Source organism: Rhododendron vialii, chromosome 2a (genome assembly GCF_030253575.1).
Source record: "Rhododendron vialii isolate Sample 1 chromosome 2a, ASM3025357v1".
Lineage (NCBI taxonomy): Eukaryota > Viridiplantae > Streptophyta > Magnoliopsida > Ericales > Ericaceae > Rhododendron > Rhododendron vialii.
Genome location: NC_080558.1, coordinates 43,663,973 through 43,682,576, shown reverse-complemented (window position 1 = coordinate 43,682,576; position 18,604 = coordinate 43,663,973). Strand labels below are relative to the sequence as shown.

The window sequence follows — 18,604 nt, the reverse complement described above, 5'->3', positions numbered from 1 at the left end:
TTTTTCTTTTTTTTTTTGGGTAAGTTAAGTTTCCATAGAGAAAAAACCAACCAACAACAAAGACCAAGGGTATTACCTTGTAGTCTGAATTACAGCTAGTTACTAACTAGCAAAACAAACAGACAAGACAAAGAAGGCAACCACTGTCCTTGAACAAAAACATGAGGGGGGAGCTGCCAAGCAAGGCAAAGTAGCCGATTCTCTCAGTCCTCTTAACACCTCTCAAGCAAGCAAGCTAGCCCTTAAATCTGTCCTAATCTTGGCAATAAGGTCCCGTAGACTAGTTCTCTGCTTTTTGAAGATTCGGCAGTTTCTCTCTCTCCATACTCCATAAACCACAGCAGCCAATGAAAGCTTGAGCACGGAATTTTTGAAGCTAGCATTAGCACAATTCTGAATCATCCAATTAACCTCACCAAGCACACCCAGACCTGCTCTGCGCATCCCATTCTCATGTAAAAAGAAATCCCAGACTTGAGCTAAATAGACACAGTGAAAGAAAAGATGATCATGTGTTTCTTGGGCAGAACCACAGAAAACACAGGCATCTTGAGAGATCACCCCCTAAGTATGAAGTTTATCTTTAGTAGCCAAACGGCCTAATAAAGAAAGCCACTCAATTATGGCCCATCTGGGAACATAATGAGAACAAGATGAGAACTTAGACGCAAGTTTTACACAGTCGAGTAATAGAATCCCAACCTGCAGACTTGGATGCCCCGTTAATCGCGTCAAATACCTGTTTTGCATCCCTTTCACGATAACATGAGAGAAATTCCATTCCAGCGCTGTAGCCAAGGCAAGCCAGAAACCCGTAGCCTCAATAATCCGTGACGAGAAAGACCCATGAACAGAGTACAAAGCAGCTCCACTAGCCATTCCTTTAGAATTTCGAGCCACGAGAACCATACCTCCTGGACCATTCTGCTTGCTAATAGCGCCGTCCATATTAAATTTGACGATGCCCCGAAGGGAGGGAGGGCGGGCATCCACCTTTGTAATGGTGCAGTATTGGGTGTACAATTCCCATTACTACTCTTTTCTTAAATGTTGTTGATGAACTACTGTCAAGTACCAAGGGCCGGAGACCACTGTTGTTGCTCGAACTGAACCGCGTTTCCCCCTTTCCGAATAAACCAGCAAATAGAGGCCGCAACCGCAAGCGCTTGCAATTCACTATTTTTCCCAGCTGTGCGCAGTCCCTGTGATAACGAGGACCAACACTATCTAAACTCCATTGCTCTCCAATCCCGGCAAGGTTGAAGGTACTAGGAGGATATGTTCCAGACTTGTCTGGCTTCCTTGCAGCCAAACAATAAGTGGTCAAATGAGGCATTCTAGTGTTTCTTGTGAAAAATAAAACAGTTAAATCATTGTACAGAGGGAGGGATAATTGGACAAAGAGGAAAGATGGATAAAATGACACATTTTTGGTCACCCAAACCTAGAGCCAGTAAATAACCACCCCGAGACAGGAACGGACCTATCCATTGTCCACCCTCCACCACCCTTCCAAACCACAACCACCGTCTGCCACACCGACACACACACACACGCACACACAGAGAGAGAGAGAGAGAGAGAGAGAAATTCAACAAACAAGAACGAAACTTGAAAATTTTGGGGGCAAAAAGAATTACTCCTTCAGTGGGTGTAATTTTGCAATTTTCCATGTGTGCTTCCAGGTCTGGCTTTCTCACTCACAATCCAAGGGGGCAATTTGCATCAAGAATCAAGAAATCATTTTTTTTAGGATTATTAATACCGGGTACAGAAAAAAAAATTTCATTAAGATAAGATAGAATACTTAATTACTATTGGATTCATTTTTTACAAAATATATTTATCATTAATGAAAGTGTCATCCTATGACACCCGAGGGTTTTGGGGTATCCTAAAACCTTAGAGTACCTTAAGGTTGTAGGATATCATAGAATTTTAGGGTACTCTAGGGTTTTAGAGTGCCCTAGGATTTTAGGGTCTAGGATACCCTAGGGTTTAGGGTATCTTAGGATTTAAATTTATGCACTTTCATAGAGCACTAAGGTTTAGATTTAGGCATTTTCATAAGGGTTTTAAGGTATACTTTCTTATCATAGGATTTTAGTGATTTAGGCACTTTCATAAGGTACCCTAGGGTTTAGGCATTTTCATAAGATATGTTATGGTTTAGGCATTTTCATAAAGTACCCTAGAGTTTGGACACTTTCATACGGTACCCTAAGGTTTAGGCACTTTCAGAGTTTGGGGGTTTAAGTACTTTCATAGGGTTTTGGTGTTTCATTAATTGAAGGTGACTTAGTGAGAAATACTTTTTATTTTTTGTACCTAGTAGTAAAAATCCCTTCTTTTTTTGTTTTGTTTGGGTAATCGAATCAAGAAATTGTTTTACAATTATGGCAATTAAAGAACAAATATTAGAAGAATAAAAGAAAGAATAAAAAATGGGAAAGAAACTTACTGAACTAATTCTGGCTGCCGAGAGCATATATATTTGTTAAAAACCTACGATAAATGATACATATCACACCCTGTATCCTTGTTGTACAGAATCGAAATCCTACGATATGACAGCATATCCTATGATTTATAGCCATATCCTAATTCGGTACATATCTTATGATTACGTATGGAAAAAAAGTCGGACCTTATTTTAAGAAGCGGAACCCCAGACACATTAATCTAAACTGTTTGATCTACTTATGACATCTTTCAAACCATTTGATAGAAAGTCAACCTGGAGAGACCCGTATCTTCTAAAATCGCTTAAAAGTTGTATTAATATTAAAAATTTTGAATAAATGTGAAATTTGTTGAAATTATTTAATTTGGATCTTAAGTAATAAAGATTGAAAGTGGAGGGAGTGCAAGTGTGATTAGTATGTGTCTTAGTGTGTGTGTGTGTGTGGGGGGGGGGGGGGGGGGGGGGGGGGGGTTAAAATCCCCAATCCATTCTCTCTCCCGATCTCTCTCCCTCTCCTTCGGCCCTCTCTCTCTCTCCACTCCTCCACTCTCAAACTCACTCCCAAACTCAAAACCCATGAAAACCAGCCATCATTCTACCTTCGTCGCGTGTTCACGAGCTCGTTGTTCATTGGGTTCGGCTCGGCAAGGAGCGAGAGTGCTTGGCGTATTTCGAGATTTGAGTTCTAGAGCTTGAGTGGCCCGATCTCTCTTCATGTTTGCTTTCCGACTTCTAGGTAGGGATTTCTTACTCTCTCTATGTGTTTATGAGGTGATTATGTGCTTAGATCGTGCCTTGATTCGTTGTTGTTGTTGGGATTTTGTCTTTCGAAGTCTGAAAATTCGCTGAAAAACTCCGGGATATTGATACCCCAAAACGGGGTATTGATCCCCTAGCCTTTTCTGGACAGCAACCGTCCAGGTATCGATACCTCATTTTGGGGTATTGATCCCCCCCCCCCCCCCCCCCCCTGTTTTCTGGACAGTTTTGACACGTCTTGCTCTTCTCATACTCGTTTGACCCCCGATCACTTTTAGCACGCTTTAAATACTTTTGAATCGCTTCTAAACTTGATTGTTCGTACCTCGAAAGATTTGTTGACCAATCGATCTCCTTGGGCTCTCGTCATAACTTAGAAAAGTGTAGAATCGAATGGTAAGGATACTCGTGCATTATTTATGCTCTTTGTCGACTGAAGTAGATTTTGTGGCTTTTATTAATGATCGATATAGACTTGTTAAGCATTATAACATGATGTGATGTTTGGAGAATTAAGAAATGTACTATGGAGTCGTCATTGAATATCTTAGGCCGTAAAGTATATCGTAGGGTGCATGGTTGGTTGATAAGGGTCTGTCAAATAGTCTAAACGGTAAGAGAGTAATTTGTATCCTTCTCATTCGTTGTGTTGAAACTTCCTTTGGTGTTCGTTGCACGGAATTTTAGTATAGAACCTAATGGGTGGTGCATTGTAAAGTCATTAGTGGATTCGATGCATGACGTGGTACATCGTGATAGACTTAGAAGAATAACGTGAGCTTAAGGTGTTTATTTATGTATAAGGGGACGTGTCTATGAGTTTGTTAAACCTTGTGTGACAATGAATGAAAGAATATGACCTTGGGAACGTTGTCTTCTTGTATGTGGATTGGTAATGTGTGTGTGTATGTGTATGTTAATAATTTTTAATTAAGGGTCCTGCAACACAAGGTGTGGTAATGCGGAAACTCTAGAGGGCCCACAACGCAAGGTGTGGTAATGCGGAAACCCAGGTGGAAAGAATCATCTGTAACGCAAGAGGTGGTAATACGGTTGAATGTCTCGCATGATGAAGGAAGTTATGATTAGTTATAGAAGTTCGTGATGTTGTTGAATTGTTTGTTGCTCGAGATGGTAACTGTCGAACAAAGAAATATATGATTGATTTTATCAAAGTTTTAAAAAGAAAGGAATTTGGTTTTGGAAAAAAGGATTTTTATGAAAAATCCTCCGGTATTCCTAAGCGAATCGACGGTTCCGGAATTTGGGCACAAATCAACGGATTTCGGTATTCAAGTGAATCAACGGAGCTTGGCCCGGAATTTGGGCACAAATCAACGGATTTCGGTATTCAAGTGAATCAACGGAGCTTGGCCCGTAAAGGTCGAAAGTTTTTCTCAAAGTTATTTTGGCAATCAAAAGGAAATATTTTCTTTTTATAAAAAAAGGCTTGAAAGTAAATGGTAGAAATGAGGAAAGGTAAAGGTGGTATTCATTTGAAGAGTCTTAAAATGATTTGAGAAACAGTATTAGGTTGATTAGATTGATTTGTGCTCAAAGTTGCTCCTAGTTACTGTACGAATGGTTAGGCATATCTATAAGACGTATTGAATTCCGTAGTCATTGTTTGTCGGTTCATTGTGCTTCTTGTATCTTCTATCGTTCATTGGAAATTATTCATTCTTGTAGCATGTTTCATCGCATTTATATATAGCTTGAGTATAGAATTCTCTACTGGGCTAGTGTATGTAACGACCCGGATTTTTGACCCAATTTTTTTTTTCTAAATATAATAATATTAGAATTATTTTCCTTAATGCAATTCTTTTTTTTAAATATAATTATGCGTACAATATATACATGCATTCTTTTTTTAATTTTTCTACACACACATGCGTACATGCACACTTCTTCTCCTCCCTCACCTCAACTCTTCCCGTCTCTCCGTCTCCTACTCAGTTTCTACTTCCTCCCTAAGCCTAAAACCAAGCCAAATTCGTCCATTCTAAATCTCATGAACCCAACCCTATTAAATTCACTCTTATTCTCTTCCACCAAAATTTTCCTATAAATATCCCACCCCCTTTGACCCACGAAATTTAACACCACAATATCCCCCACGCCCTACCAGTCCAAAAGAGAGAGAAAAATCAGAGAAAACCAAGTTTCAATCCATGGAGTTTTAGAGAGAGAAAGAAAGAAAGAGAGAGAAAAGTGGGTTTCGTACCAAGACCCAATCAAAACTCAATCCGACCATTCCAATCTCTTCCTTCTACTTCTAGCATCACCAAGCATCGTCCAATTTGATTCCAAAGTCTCCCGATCAAAAAAATCCGAAGTCTTCTTCCCCAAAATTCAAGATTCGTTTTTGAATCAATTCGATCCGATTAAAGGTACTATAATCCTATCCAACCTCTTCTCTAAGTATATTAAGTGTTTATATGCTTAACCCTATGTCCCGAACGAAAAAAAAATATAGTTAACCGCGCGTTTTCTGCCGTATTCATCAAATTGATATTATTTTTGATCCCGACACTTTATTTGTAATTATTTGCAAAGAAGATGACCTTTCTGATATTTATTTTACAATCCGTCTGATATTATTATTTTAAAAACTACTGATCTGATATTATTTTATTACAATGTAATATCAACTTAGTATAAAACGTATTAATAATATCATTTTAATTTATCTGGTAGATTTAATTGTTTTTAAATGTTTCGAAACAACTTTTCGACCTTCCGAACATTGTTTTGACCCCCGAACTATTTTTCCTAGACTTTTCACACCTGAAAGATCATAACTTGTTTAAATCATATTTTTTTTATTTAATTATCTATTTATTGAATTATTTATTAGTTATCTATCAAGTCTACTAACGAAAAATCTTTGCGATCTTCCAAACAACGTTTTAATACCCAAACTAATTTTTTTTAGACTTCTTGCATCTCAAAGATGATATCTTGTTAAAATAATATTTTTTTAATTTAATTTAATATTTATTGTTATTTCTATAGCGTTTTCAATCAAAAATTCTTTACGACCTTATAAACGTTATTATAAATGCCCGAATAATTTTATTTCGACTCTCTATATTCCAAAGATGAAACTTTGTTAACCTCAATATATTTTAATCAGTAAGTTATTTATTATTTATTTACTTCACTTTCGGCCAATTTATTTAATATCTTTATTTAAAATAATCCCGCGACCCTCCGAACTTAACTTTTGGCACTCAACTGATTGAATAGAACCTTTAGGACTCTTATTAAGGTCATGATAAATATTTCAATATTTTTATCTATTTAATGTATTTAATTAGTTTTTAATTAATATATTATATTAGAATTAATTAATAAGAGCCCATAAAATTTTTCCTTTTAATTCTTTTTAAAAAAACTCTTACTTGATATTGACATTGTGACCATACAAGATTAAGGGCAACGGCCCGTTCATAATAAGTTGCGTGATTACATTGTTTATTAATTGTTTTAATTATTATTGATTTGTTGTATATTGCATCGATACTTGATTTAAGTGATAGATTGGACCCTAGAGACATGGGGTGGTATGCGAGTAGAATTCACCTAGACGATGCTAGATAATGGATGAATTGGAAAGTTTTATTTCTAGATTGCCTGCAGGCGTGATGTTGAGATTTGTGATGAGATTGAAACTGGCGGGTGTCCAGTGATAAATTGATAGACTGGCGGGTGTCCAGTGATGAATTGATATACTGGCGGGTGTCCAGTGGTGATTGTGATATGGTTTGTGAAGTGGTACATAAGATAAGCGAACCCTAGTCGTGATTCAGGCATGATAAGCTTTCCCCTTGTTGTAGTTATTGGGATGCATACTCGGTACATAACTTAGATGCATCTGCGACAGCAAAGGGAAGTGATCTCATGGGACCGAGCATGGCTAGTGGTTGGGGAGGAAAGATCCCGCGGAGGAGATCTTAGATTACACGACAAGTTAATGGATAGTAATAAACTGGTTTATGTGGAACAAATTTTGTCTTGCTTTTTCGCACTATTATTATCCTGCTGCTTGCTATCTGTAATGTAAGAGGGGTGGTTGGGTTGGATTATTCTATTGGGTGATTTATCACTCACGGATACGTCTGTATCCTGGCAAATTGTTTGCTTCGGCGATCAATTTGCTAGAGGGCGCAGGATTCACTAGAGATGATTCGAAGATGTTGCAGTTCAACACATAATGAATATCAGGAACGAAGATCGAGTATGTTTCGGATTTGTATCAAGCTTAGAGTCAGCTCTGAAATTAATGTATTTTGAATCAACAAATTTATCTTGTGACTGTAATAGTTAAACCTTATTTTGAAAAATTATATTTATTTAGCAAATTTTCTTAAAATTTTATTTTATTTTACTTCCGAAAAGTCGGGGCGTTACAGTGTAGCTCAACCTATCATTTTCAGGTACATCTCAAGGATTCGACGCGGAGTGCATGGTGTGCATGCGTGGCTTCATACCCTTTTGAATGCCGTCTTTATGAAGTGATTCCATCATCGTTTGTATGATCTTTTGTAAAGATGTAAATTGTAAATTCAATTGAACTCTTTTAACTTCAAATATTATGTAACCTCTAAATCTACTCTTTTAATTAGCCATGGAGTTTAGGCTGTAGTGCCAATGTTGTAAAACCTTAAACTTGGAAACTTGGTTTGTAAATGATCATTTGAAACTCTCTCTTTGGGGTATTATCTGTAATATGCGAGGTTCATTTATTGAAATGAATTATTTATTTATGTTGAAAATCTAGGGCGTGACAAATTGGTATCAGAGCATTAGGTTTGAATACCTAGAGACCGTGGAGAGACATAGTCTCAGGGGTTCAAAAAAAATCATTGCATTTTTTTTTACAAAACATGTGTGAACTTGTATGACCGACGTATGTTCATCAATATGACATTGTATCTATGTTTATGTAGATTGTTGGAATGTGGTTGACCTGTGTCAAAAAAAAAAAGAGGAAGAAGAGAGTTTGGCGTGACACAACCTCAATGTAAGGCTTGTATATGAGAAAGAATCATATTTCGATTGTGTTTTGTCTGACTTTTCTTTCTCTAATAAAGGGAATATAAAGCCTTAATATAATAGATCATAGTTGAGAGACTTAAAATTTTGTATCTTATAAACTTTTTTAATTAAAATGTAAGCATAGTTTGTTAGTGTTTTTTGTTGTATCTAAAGTATGATTAACGGTGTTGAAGTATAAACTAAATTTAGTATTTTAGAACAATTAATAAAGTTAAGTCCAAACAAGTTCAATTGACAAAACTCCAACTGACAAAATCCAAATATGGAAGATATTATTGAAAAAGATATAAATATTAATTTTTAGAAACTATAAATATCTAACTCTAGAAGCTCCTTTATATCCTTGTAAAATATCTAGAGTTTTTTTTGTGAGAATTAGTTACATGTGTAATTCTAGAATTACCTCAAAATTTATCTTGTATGAAAATATCTTTGTACTAGAGTTATCCATGGTTTAATATAAATAGGAATGCGATCTAACCATTTTGTACCAAGCCAAAAAAGAAGTTTGATTTCAAGTGTAATACAAATACTCTCCTTCCACACCCTTGTCTTTTAGTATTCTCCCTTGTCCAAAAATCTTATCTAACTAAACAATGGAAACTCCTACTCTTCCAACCAACTTATCTTATACGTGATACGTATCCAATACAATATATACAATTAAAAAAATGATACATGATACATAACTACTGAGTATGATCAAAAGATCACCATCTAGCATCTGGATGAACCCATGAGCAGTCATGACGCAATTAGAGCTTTGCAGTATGCTTTTGACCATCATAGGGCTGAAATCTTCTTTGTCCTCAAGCACCACCTTCCCTAAAGCTGCCTTTTCTCTAATCCTTCCCCTCCTATAGCTCTTAGGAAAGAACCGTGACCCCCCTTCTATGGGGGCAGCTCAATCGCAGAAGGATATATTTTGATTTGAGCCAATAGGTTTTCTCTATCTATCTATCTCCACACATTAATCTCAAAAACCTCCCTCAAAATTCAAACCCTCGTTGCTCTAAAAAAAACCTTCATCAAAACCCCTAGGTTTTCTGTATCTATCCCTCTCCACACATTAATCTCAAAAACCTCCCTCAAAACCCAAACTCTCATTGCTCTCAAAAAAACCTCATCAAAACCCAAACCCTCATTGGTTTTTGCCACTAGTGTTTCTTGGGATAAGAAAGACAAGAAAGGATTAGAGAGTTGATTTGAAGAACGAAATTGAAACCCAAACCCTCATTGGTTTTCGCCTGGTTTTTGCCGGTAGGCCTTCTTTTTATGCTTCTTTATTATACTCCATCAAACTGGACAATCAAGGCCAGATAAAGGAAAGCAGCGTCCAATCTCCCATAAAGGAGAAAGGGGAAGCAATGACACTCTTCAGAAATTGAGTTGCCGTCCATTAAGGCCAGTACTTGTTTATTTGGAAAAAGAAATTCTTGATGAATGTCAGGATGAAAAAAAAAGTATCAAGAATCAAAATTGGGACTTGAATTCAAAAATCAAAATTGGCAGTTGAATTGAAGAGAAATTTACCCCTTTAACAGGTGCAGTGTTCACGATGTGCTTCACAATCAGGCTGGCTATCGAACGTATTATAGCATCTTCCACACACGATATCCATCCCTTTGTGAATGGAACTGTTATGTGCTTTAATGTCGTTGAGGAAATCGAACGAGGGGTTCGTGCATGACAAGCAGACGAGAGGCTCTCTCGCTTTGTTTGCGATTTGCCTTTGCGTGGCACATGTGTTTTTCCTTTATTAGCGCCATCTTCCATGAATTTGATTAAAGAAAGGATTTTTTTTCCTAGACAGTTTGAGGAGGGAGAGAGAGAGAGGGGGGGGCATAGAATCAGAAGGAATAGGCATTAAAAGGGAACGATTTTCAAAAGAACTTTTTATGAAAACATCCCTCAAATTATTACTATTTTTTCTATTTCACCTCAAACTACAAAAACCACCTATTTCGTCCTCCAACCCCAATTCCCCTCTATTAAGTCCAAATCCTAACTTCATCTACTAATTTAGACGGAAAACTCCCCTCTTTCTCCCTAACATAATGGAAGGATTGCATAGTTGGACATTTTGTTGATAAAAAACTTCCATTCCTACTAGTTCAGTCAATTGCTTTCAATGCTTGGGGCAAATTTGGGCTCAAGAAAGTTCTATCAAATGAAAAGGATTTCTTCTTCTTTCTGTTTGGCGAGGAAGGTGCTTATAGGCATTTATCTGAGATTGGGGCTTGGCATTTTTCCTTTTCCTTGATGTATCCATATCAAGTTTTATTAATAAAATCTTTTTGCCGATCAAAAAAAAAAAAGCTGATGGTCGTACAAGAGTGGCGTGCTAATATGGATTATGAGAAGGAAGGGTTGAATAGGTTGCCACTATGGATTCAACATCATAATGTTCCCCTCCAGTATTGGAACAAAGAAGGTTTGAGCTATATTGCGAGTGCTGTTGGGAAGCCTTTGTATGCTAATGAGATGACAGAATCAACAAGTAGGATTAGCTTCGCAAAAATTTGCGTGGAGGTTAATGATACGTCTGCCTTGCCTCATTCTGTTGAGGTCCTCACAGCTTCTGGGAAAGTGGTTACTGTTATAATTAAGTACCCATGGAGGCCAACTAAATGTGTTTCTTGTAAAGTGCATGTTTGGTCACAATGAGTGTAATAAGAAGACGGTGGCTAAGATTGAATCTGATAAGATTGTTATGAAAGCTCCTTCTGTTGCTCCTAATAAGGTTTGGGTTGTGAAAGCAAGAGAGGATGATGGGCCTACCGGCTTTGTCTCTACAACACCTGTGTTACCTACTCCCACTACTTCAGTTCCTGTGAGGATTGTTCAAAATTCTCTAGCTCCTGTATAGGTTTTGCGTTGTGTAAATCAGTTCTCAACCTTGCAGGAATTGAAGTTGAGGGGGTAAGATTTTGTTCTTAAATGCTCATGTGTTTTCATGAAACATTATTGAAAATTAACCACGAATGATGAACAAATTTACCATGCCACTGGTTTGGTTCGATTATTAAGGATTCAATCATGATTAACTAACAATTAACAATAAATCAAGAAATTTATTGTGCCACTGGTTTCGTGCATGGAATGGGTCAATGTAATGTTATTTTGAATTTTTGTAATCTTCCTATACTTTCTCTCTCTCCCTCTCCCGTAATTATTGCGATTGAAATACATCCAATCTCATTAAAATAGGAAAAAATGTATGCCTGTATTTGGAGAATCTCACGATATAAGGCATATATTGTATACAGAGACCATGTATTGGCATTGACTTCCCTACTATAAATGTACTATTTTGCCTAACTATTAAGTTTTTTTTTACCTATTTGTGCTCAAAACTGAGATTCTGATTTCATAGATACCGCGTATGACATTGCAAGTGACATTCAACATATATATAAACCCCAGGGTGGATTACAATCCTCCCAACTCTTTCTAAAGTACCATTTCTTGAGTTCAAACTCTACGGCATGTCAGGTGCGATCATGATTCGATCTATTTTCTTATTTTCACGTTCTTTTTGTTGTTCTTAAAAATTTATGTGGCTTCCTTTGTCCTTGTATTCCAAACTAGAGAGACAGAGTGAACATTTCTCGGTTGTGATTCAGGGGAAAGACTACAATACACACCCTTTATTTGGGTGTATATCATATGCACCCCCCAAAAATGTTACGAATTATAGAGAAAATGTTACGAATCGTATTGCTAAAAAGTTACGAATCGTATAAAGGTTACGAGATACACTAAAATGTTATGAATCATAATGAAAATGTTACGAATTGTACTGTTAAAAAGTTATGAATTCTAGAACAAAAGTTATGAAATATGCTAAAATGTTATGAATGAACCATAAAATAGGTACATATGGTACACCCTTTTAAGGGATGTGCATTGTATACTTTCCCTTCAGTAAGCAAAAATGTATTCATTCTGCTTCATTGCCAACAATTTATGCCCATGTTTGATAAAAAATAATGATTATTTAGTAACTAAAAAAACTACTGTGTAATGCTAAATAAAAAAGTTCTTTTGAAACCAAAATTCCCTGCACTTTTGCTCTCTTTTTCCGGTTTTATATCTCAAATAACAAGAGTTTAAATTCTTTCCGTCCGGATGAACAAGAAAACCCAAGCTTTAAGCCTACCAAGCTCATAGCGCCACATCATCTCATTTGGATGAGTTGACCTCATGGGATCAGATCTCTCCCTTCCGCTCCACAAATACCAAAATTCCTAATAGATGTTGTGGTAATAATCACAAAATCCGCTAAACCAAAAATTGATGTTAAAAGCTTTAAATTAAATAATTATTGAACTCATAACAAGCAATCTTAAGTTACTGCCATATATATTGGAGACAAATTAGGAGGAACGAAGTAAAAAAGACGTTATATTACCAACAACTCAAAAAGGAGGGAGAACGATGGGCCTCGATTATTAGTGTCACTTGGATCGTAAACGGTTCAGATGACTAAGAAACATGGACGTGACCCACTTTACATCAAAAAGAAAACTTGAGGATCATTTACCCCATCATATGTCATTACTCAAGCTCAAATTTGGAAACACGGTTTTTATGATTAATATTTTCAAATGAAACAGGGTTTTATTTTTTTTCAATTCTTTAACATGGATTAGGTTACTTTAAACAGGATTATGTTAATATGATCTTGGACCTAAGTGATACTTTGCTTTCATTGTCCAGATCAACGCATGGATATAAGTGCATTTCTCCTGGTTCTCTTTTCGTCTTCTCTCTTCGTGTGCCACAGTGGAGTTGAAGGGGGAATTGAGTTATCTGCAACGGAAGATCTTGAGTTCGAGAATCAACTTGAACTTTTAAACAAGCCATCGATCAAGATTATACAGGTATACATATTCTAATAGCTAGCTAGTTATGAGTACTTTGCTTCGTTAGCAAAGGCAATAAATTATCAAAAATTCATTGGAGACCAACATTTATTCATTTGTCTAGAAGTGATAAATTGTTGTGGTATCGGGTTACCTTTATAAAATTACTGGTTCATTTTTTTTTTGTATTGGGTCAGGTTTCTGTATTATACTTTCAGAGTCCATACATAGAGGTACCTAAGAGATTCGAGGAGAAGAATTGGGCCTGTTAAGTTAAGAAATGGGCCTGTTTCTAGGCCCAATGTTTGGATTATGTTGCTGCCAATTTCTTTAGGAAAAATAACGGCCATTGACGTGTTTTGATAATAGGAAAATGACGGCTAATGACATATTTTGATAATTAATACCTGCCAATAAAATTTTCAGTATTAACAAATGTTTTTAGCTTGTCCTTGGCGGGTATTAATTATCAAAACACATCCTGAGCCGTCATTTTCCTTAATACCCGCCAAGAACATTTTTCAGCACTAACAAATGTTCTTAGCTTGTCCTTAGCAGGTATTAATTATCAAAACACGTCTTGGGCCGTCATTTTCCCATTTCTTTATTTATTCTCTGAGTTGGGCCATACCATCTGTGAACCAAGCAACCATTTATAATTGGTTATTAAAACGTATCCCTCCATTATTTTTTAAAGTGTACAGTTTCTTACTTTTAATTAACTTATTAAAAAGACATCATCATTTTATCTTTAACATCAAATTTTACCTATATTTTTCAAAACTATCATCCACTTTACCCATTAACTTTTCAAAATGATAAAATAATAATTGTACGAATTTTTACCAAATAACTTTTTAAAATAGACATTTATTAAGGAATAGCCTGAAATGAAAAACTAGACTCTTATTTGGAAACAGAGGAAGTAACTTTTTATAATTTGGTCATCACTTCAAGTTGGGGAAAAAAAAAAAACTTCACCGTCATGTTACAATTTGATAGAGAAAAAACCTAGTTAACTCTTAGGCCGTTATAAAGTCACTTAAGAGTTGTAATGTTTACAGACCGAGTATGGAGATATATACGATTGTGTGGATTTCTACAATCAACCTGCCTTTGACCATCCTTTGTTGAAGAATCACAGTTTTTATTTTGAGGTTTGTCTGCATACATCCTCCTACATCTTATATAAGACTAGAATATCAATTTATTAATGGAAACGATCGAGTTGAATTAATTGTCGATGAAACCAACTTCTTCGTTCAGACATTAGAGAATCTGTACATATCGGACTAAAGGATGGAGGTTGCCCATTTGGCACAGTTCCTATTAGAAGAATCACTAAAGAAGATTTGATCAAAGAGAGAAATGTTTCAAAAATCAGACCTTTGGACGAATATGCTTTTGTTGCTCATGTAAGTTATCCTCAACCTCATTTTCTTGTATTTTCTACGTATGTCTATTTCCTTTTTTGTTTTATTTGTTTATAAGAATGCACCTTCTCAATATTTCAGAAGACAATACTCTTTGATAATGTTCTCAATATTTAAGTAATATTCATAGAAACATTTTTTTTGGTTAAAGGGCCGGTGAATTTCTCCTGCATGTCATGATGCCATGTGAATCGCTAGAAACATGTGAAGTTTATCGCAAACCCAATAACGAAACTCTCATAAGGGGACAGGAGAAAGCTACCATGAGACAAATTAAAGATCTTCTTTCTAAAGAGATTTGATTCGAAACTATTATATGTTCGATAGCAATAATGATATCATTAATTAATTAGTGCCTCAAACTGCTAAAAATAGCAGCAAACAATTGTTTTGCACCAGAGAGCGTGCAATATAGATCAATTTTAGTTGAAAGTGGTTATAAATTCAATTCTTCTTATGTTCTAAGTGCTCATATAGTAGCCGCAACTGTTCTTGTATATTTGCGGATTAGGACATATTCACAGTGGAAAGGTGGAGTACTAGAAATATTGTTGAAGCATGTTGCACGTTCGTATTGTCAGTATGCCGTGGTTCGGACAAAACGTGGTGCAGGCAAGTTCAATGGAGTGCGACGCTTAGCTTACACAATCCGCAAGTATCTCGAGGTCAGTATAGTGCAGGACGATTCAAGGTTCAAAATGGGGTTGAGGCTATACAAGTAGGGTAGAGGGTATGTTTCTGCTTGTCTTTTGTGTGGATTTGACATTTTTTCATTGAAAAATTCTATGTCCAGTGGTTTAATGACATAAAAAAAATTCGCCTCATTAACTAGATTACTCTGCCTCAGGTTGATCCTGATCTCTATGGTGATACCCGCACTAGAGCATTTATACGTGTGGATGTAAGTTTCTCTCCACTGGTTTTACATTTGCTTAAACGAATTGGCTTAACACTTGCAGCATTTTTTTCACTTGGATTTTGGCCGAAGAGAAAATTTAGTGATCTAGCGGACTCAGCTTCCTATGTTGAATAGGGAGGAATGGTGTATAGTCCACCGGGCACCTGTACGCCTGCAATGGGCAGTGGTCATTATAGTTGAGAGCTAGACACAAGAAATAATGCATACTTAAGGAATATTGAAGTTTCAATGACCAGGGTCGGAATGTGGATGCTTATAACACAGAGACCTTTGCAGACTTCACAGCATTCTATACTGCTGAAGATATAAAAAACGCTAAGTCCTTCAGACATCTAGTCCTATATGGGGGCCCTCCGCAGAAATAACTAAATTACAATGCAAAATATCCTTTTTAATGAAACTTCGAATACCATAGAACTGTTCTCAACTGTTTTGTGTTTGTAATCAATTCAAAAGATAATAAAGCATATTAAAGCAACTCGAATGCATAAATCGCCGTTCTTAGAGCATCCACAGTGGAATAAGCAAAACAAAAAATTATTAAAGTTAGCAATATTGGATAAAAAAAAGTGCTCACATTGGAATAACCAAACCTAGTAACCTCTTAACAACTCATCAAATTTTGGCTCTTTAATAATCAAAACTAGCAATATTTTGTCAATAACCAAATTTTATCTCTCAATCAAATACATCAACATTACACAAAAACACTCTCTCTCTCTCTCTCTCTCTCTCTCTCTCTCTCTCTCTCTCTCTCAACAATGTTTTCAAAAAATAATTTTAAAAAACTGTAACTTTCAGATTTTTTTTTCTGTTTTTTTTTCAAAAAAAATAATTTCAAAAATTTAAAAACTGTAAGTAAATAAAGTGTGTTTTTCAAAAAACAGTTTTTGAAATTTCAAAACTCTTTTATAGAAAACTGTTTTTTACACAAAATCTGTTTTTCAAAAACTACATTTATAGTTTTCAAAATTTGTGTAAATACAATTCTTTCAAAATTTCTCAAAATTGTATTTATAGTTTTTAAGTGAACAAAGTGTGTGTTTTTTGAAAAACTATTTTTTGGCTCGAAAAACTTTCTTTTTTTTGAACTGTTTCTAACATAAACTGTTTTTTTTCCTTCAAAAACCGCTTTTCCAAAAAATATGCGTGAAATAAAAAGAAAAAGTTTGGAGGGCCCATTGATTTTGATTATGGGCAAAAAATAACAAACGTGGGATTTGACATTGTCAACTTTATCAACCTCTAAATGGATAATCAAAATTTGATGTGTCATATTTTGATTATTCTTATTTGTTTATTCCACTGCTGATGCTCTTACTAACACGTCCACAATCAAATGCTATATAACAGCAATAAGCAGGTAAGAGCTAGAACCCTCGTAACGATCGAGAAAGAGAATATGAGAGAGAGAGAGAGATCAATGTAACAATCGAGAAAGAGACCATTTCAATCATTTGTTTTCTGATATCCTGAAACAAATATCGAGTCAAACGCCTGTAATTCTCCATTGTTGAGCAGTTGAGTTAGACAGCCTACAATTATCTCTCTCTAGGTTTTCATGGTTTTTGTGCGAAGGAAGTCCACTTTTGAAGAGGAAGGAGTCCCCTTAGTCAAAACACCCCTTCAACGTTTCTGACAGAAGAAAGAGAAAAAGTTCCCTTCGGATCACCCGGCAACCATTATTTGTCCGGACAACTAATGGGGAGGCGCCACGTCATCAAATTTCCCAAAAAATGTACTTTTGTTCGACCGAGCTTCAATTATTGTGGGTCCCCTCCTAACCTTGGGTTCGTCTGGTCTAAGAAATTGGCGACATTGGTGGGCGGGGGGGAAGGGGAGAGTCTGCTCTTCGAAGGGACATTTTGCCAAACAGTTGGTATACGTATTTATGGTCTACAGAGGTGGACAAAGGGGAAAGGAGAGAATGTTTGCAATCAAAGACGGGGAGGAAATTTGAATGCGTGACTTACCTGTCTTGGACTTGTGTTGGGATGCACTTGGGTTCTGTCTGGTACATTGTTGTCGTTGCTGTTTGAGTCTTGGTTGTTGTTGTTGGAGTCTTGGTCGGAGGCTGCTGGCGTAATTAAGCAAGAGAACGGAGTGCCAGAAGGATGGTGCAATTGTTTTTTGGGAGGCCAGGGGAGTCGGAGGTGAAGGGGATTCAAGAAGGAGGATGGATTGGTTTTGGGCTAGGGGAGGCGGTTGTTGTTATGTGTAGTGTTTCCGTTGGGGTGTTGCAATGTATCGCTTGGAAAGAACTGTTCGTTGGAGTGTTTCACTGTTTCGATTGGGAAGAGGTGTTTTAAAAACTGTAAGTAAATAAAGTGTGTTTTTCAAAAAACTGTTTTTGAAATTTCAAGACTCTTTTATAGAAAACTGTTTTTTACACAAAATCTGTTTTTAAAAAACTATATTTATAGTTTTTAAAAATTCAAAATTATTTGTGTAAATACAATTCTTTCAAAATTTCTCAAAATTGTATCTATAGTTTTTAAGTGAACAAATGGTGTTTTTTGAAAAACTGTTTTTTGGTTCGAAAAACTTTTTTTTTTTTTGAACTGTTTCTAACATAAACTGTTTTTTTTCCTTCAAAAATCGCTTTTTCAAAAAATATGCGGGAAATGAAGAGAAAAAGTTTGGAGGGCCCATTGATTTTGATTATGGGCAAAAAATAACTAACGTGGGATTTGACATTGTTAACTTTAGCAACTTCTAAATGGATAATAAAAATTTGATGTGTCATATTTTGATTATTCATATTTGATTATTCCACTGCTGATGCTCTTACTAACACGTCCACAATAAAATGCTATATAACAGCAATAGGCAGGTAACAGCTAGAACCCTAGTAACGATCGAGAAAGAGAATATGAGAGAGAGAGAGATCAATGTAACAATCGAGAAAGAGACCATTTCAATCATTTGTTTTCTGATATCCTGAAACAAATATCGAGTCAAACGACTGTGATTCTCCATTGTTGAGCAGTTGAGTTAGACAGCCTATGATTCTCTCTCTATGGGTTTTCATGGTTTTTTGTGTGAAGGAAGTCCACTTTTGAACAGGAAGGAGTCCCCTTTGTCAAAACACCCCTTC

At 36.1% G+C, this 18,604-nt stretch overlaps 1 protein-coding gene across 1 annotated transcript; it reads left to right on the top strand.

The window, feature by feature from the left end:
• The first annotated feature begins 11,775 nt into the window (after window positions 1–11,775).
• LOC131317575 (protein neprosin-like) lies at window positions 11,776–17,546 on the top strand. The gene is made up of 8 exons (XM_058347113.1): window positions 11,776–11,782; window positions 13,010–13,173; window positions 14,220–14,298; window positions 14,422–14,570; window positions 15,113–15,253; window positions 15,436–15,489; window positions 15,622–15,673; window positions 17,410–17,546. The coding sequence occupies exons 1-8, from the start codon at window positions 11,776–11,778 to the stop codon at window positions 17,544–17,546; spliced, it is 783 nt and encodes a 260-aa protein (XP_058203096.1).
• The last annotated feature ends 1,058 nt before the right edge of the window (window positions 17,547–18,604 follow it).

What these genes read in the sequence shown, in the direction of transcription:
- LOC131317575 (XM_058347113.1), top strand. An exon ending in CATCGATCAAGATTATACAG is followed by an intron (nt 13,174 to 14,219) that starts GTATACATATTC and finishes TAATGTTTACAG; the next exon opens with ACCGAGTATGGAGATATATA. An exon ending in GAGCATTTATACGTGTGGAT is followed by an intron (nt 15,490 to 15,621) that starts GTAAGTTTCTCT and finishes TATGTTGAATAG; the next exon opens with GGAGGAATGGTGTATAGTCC.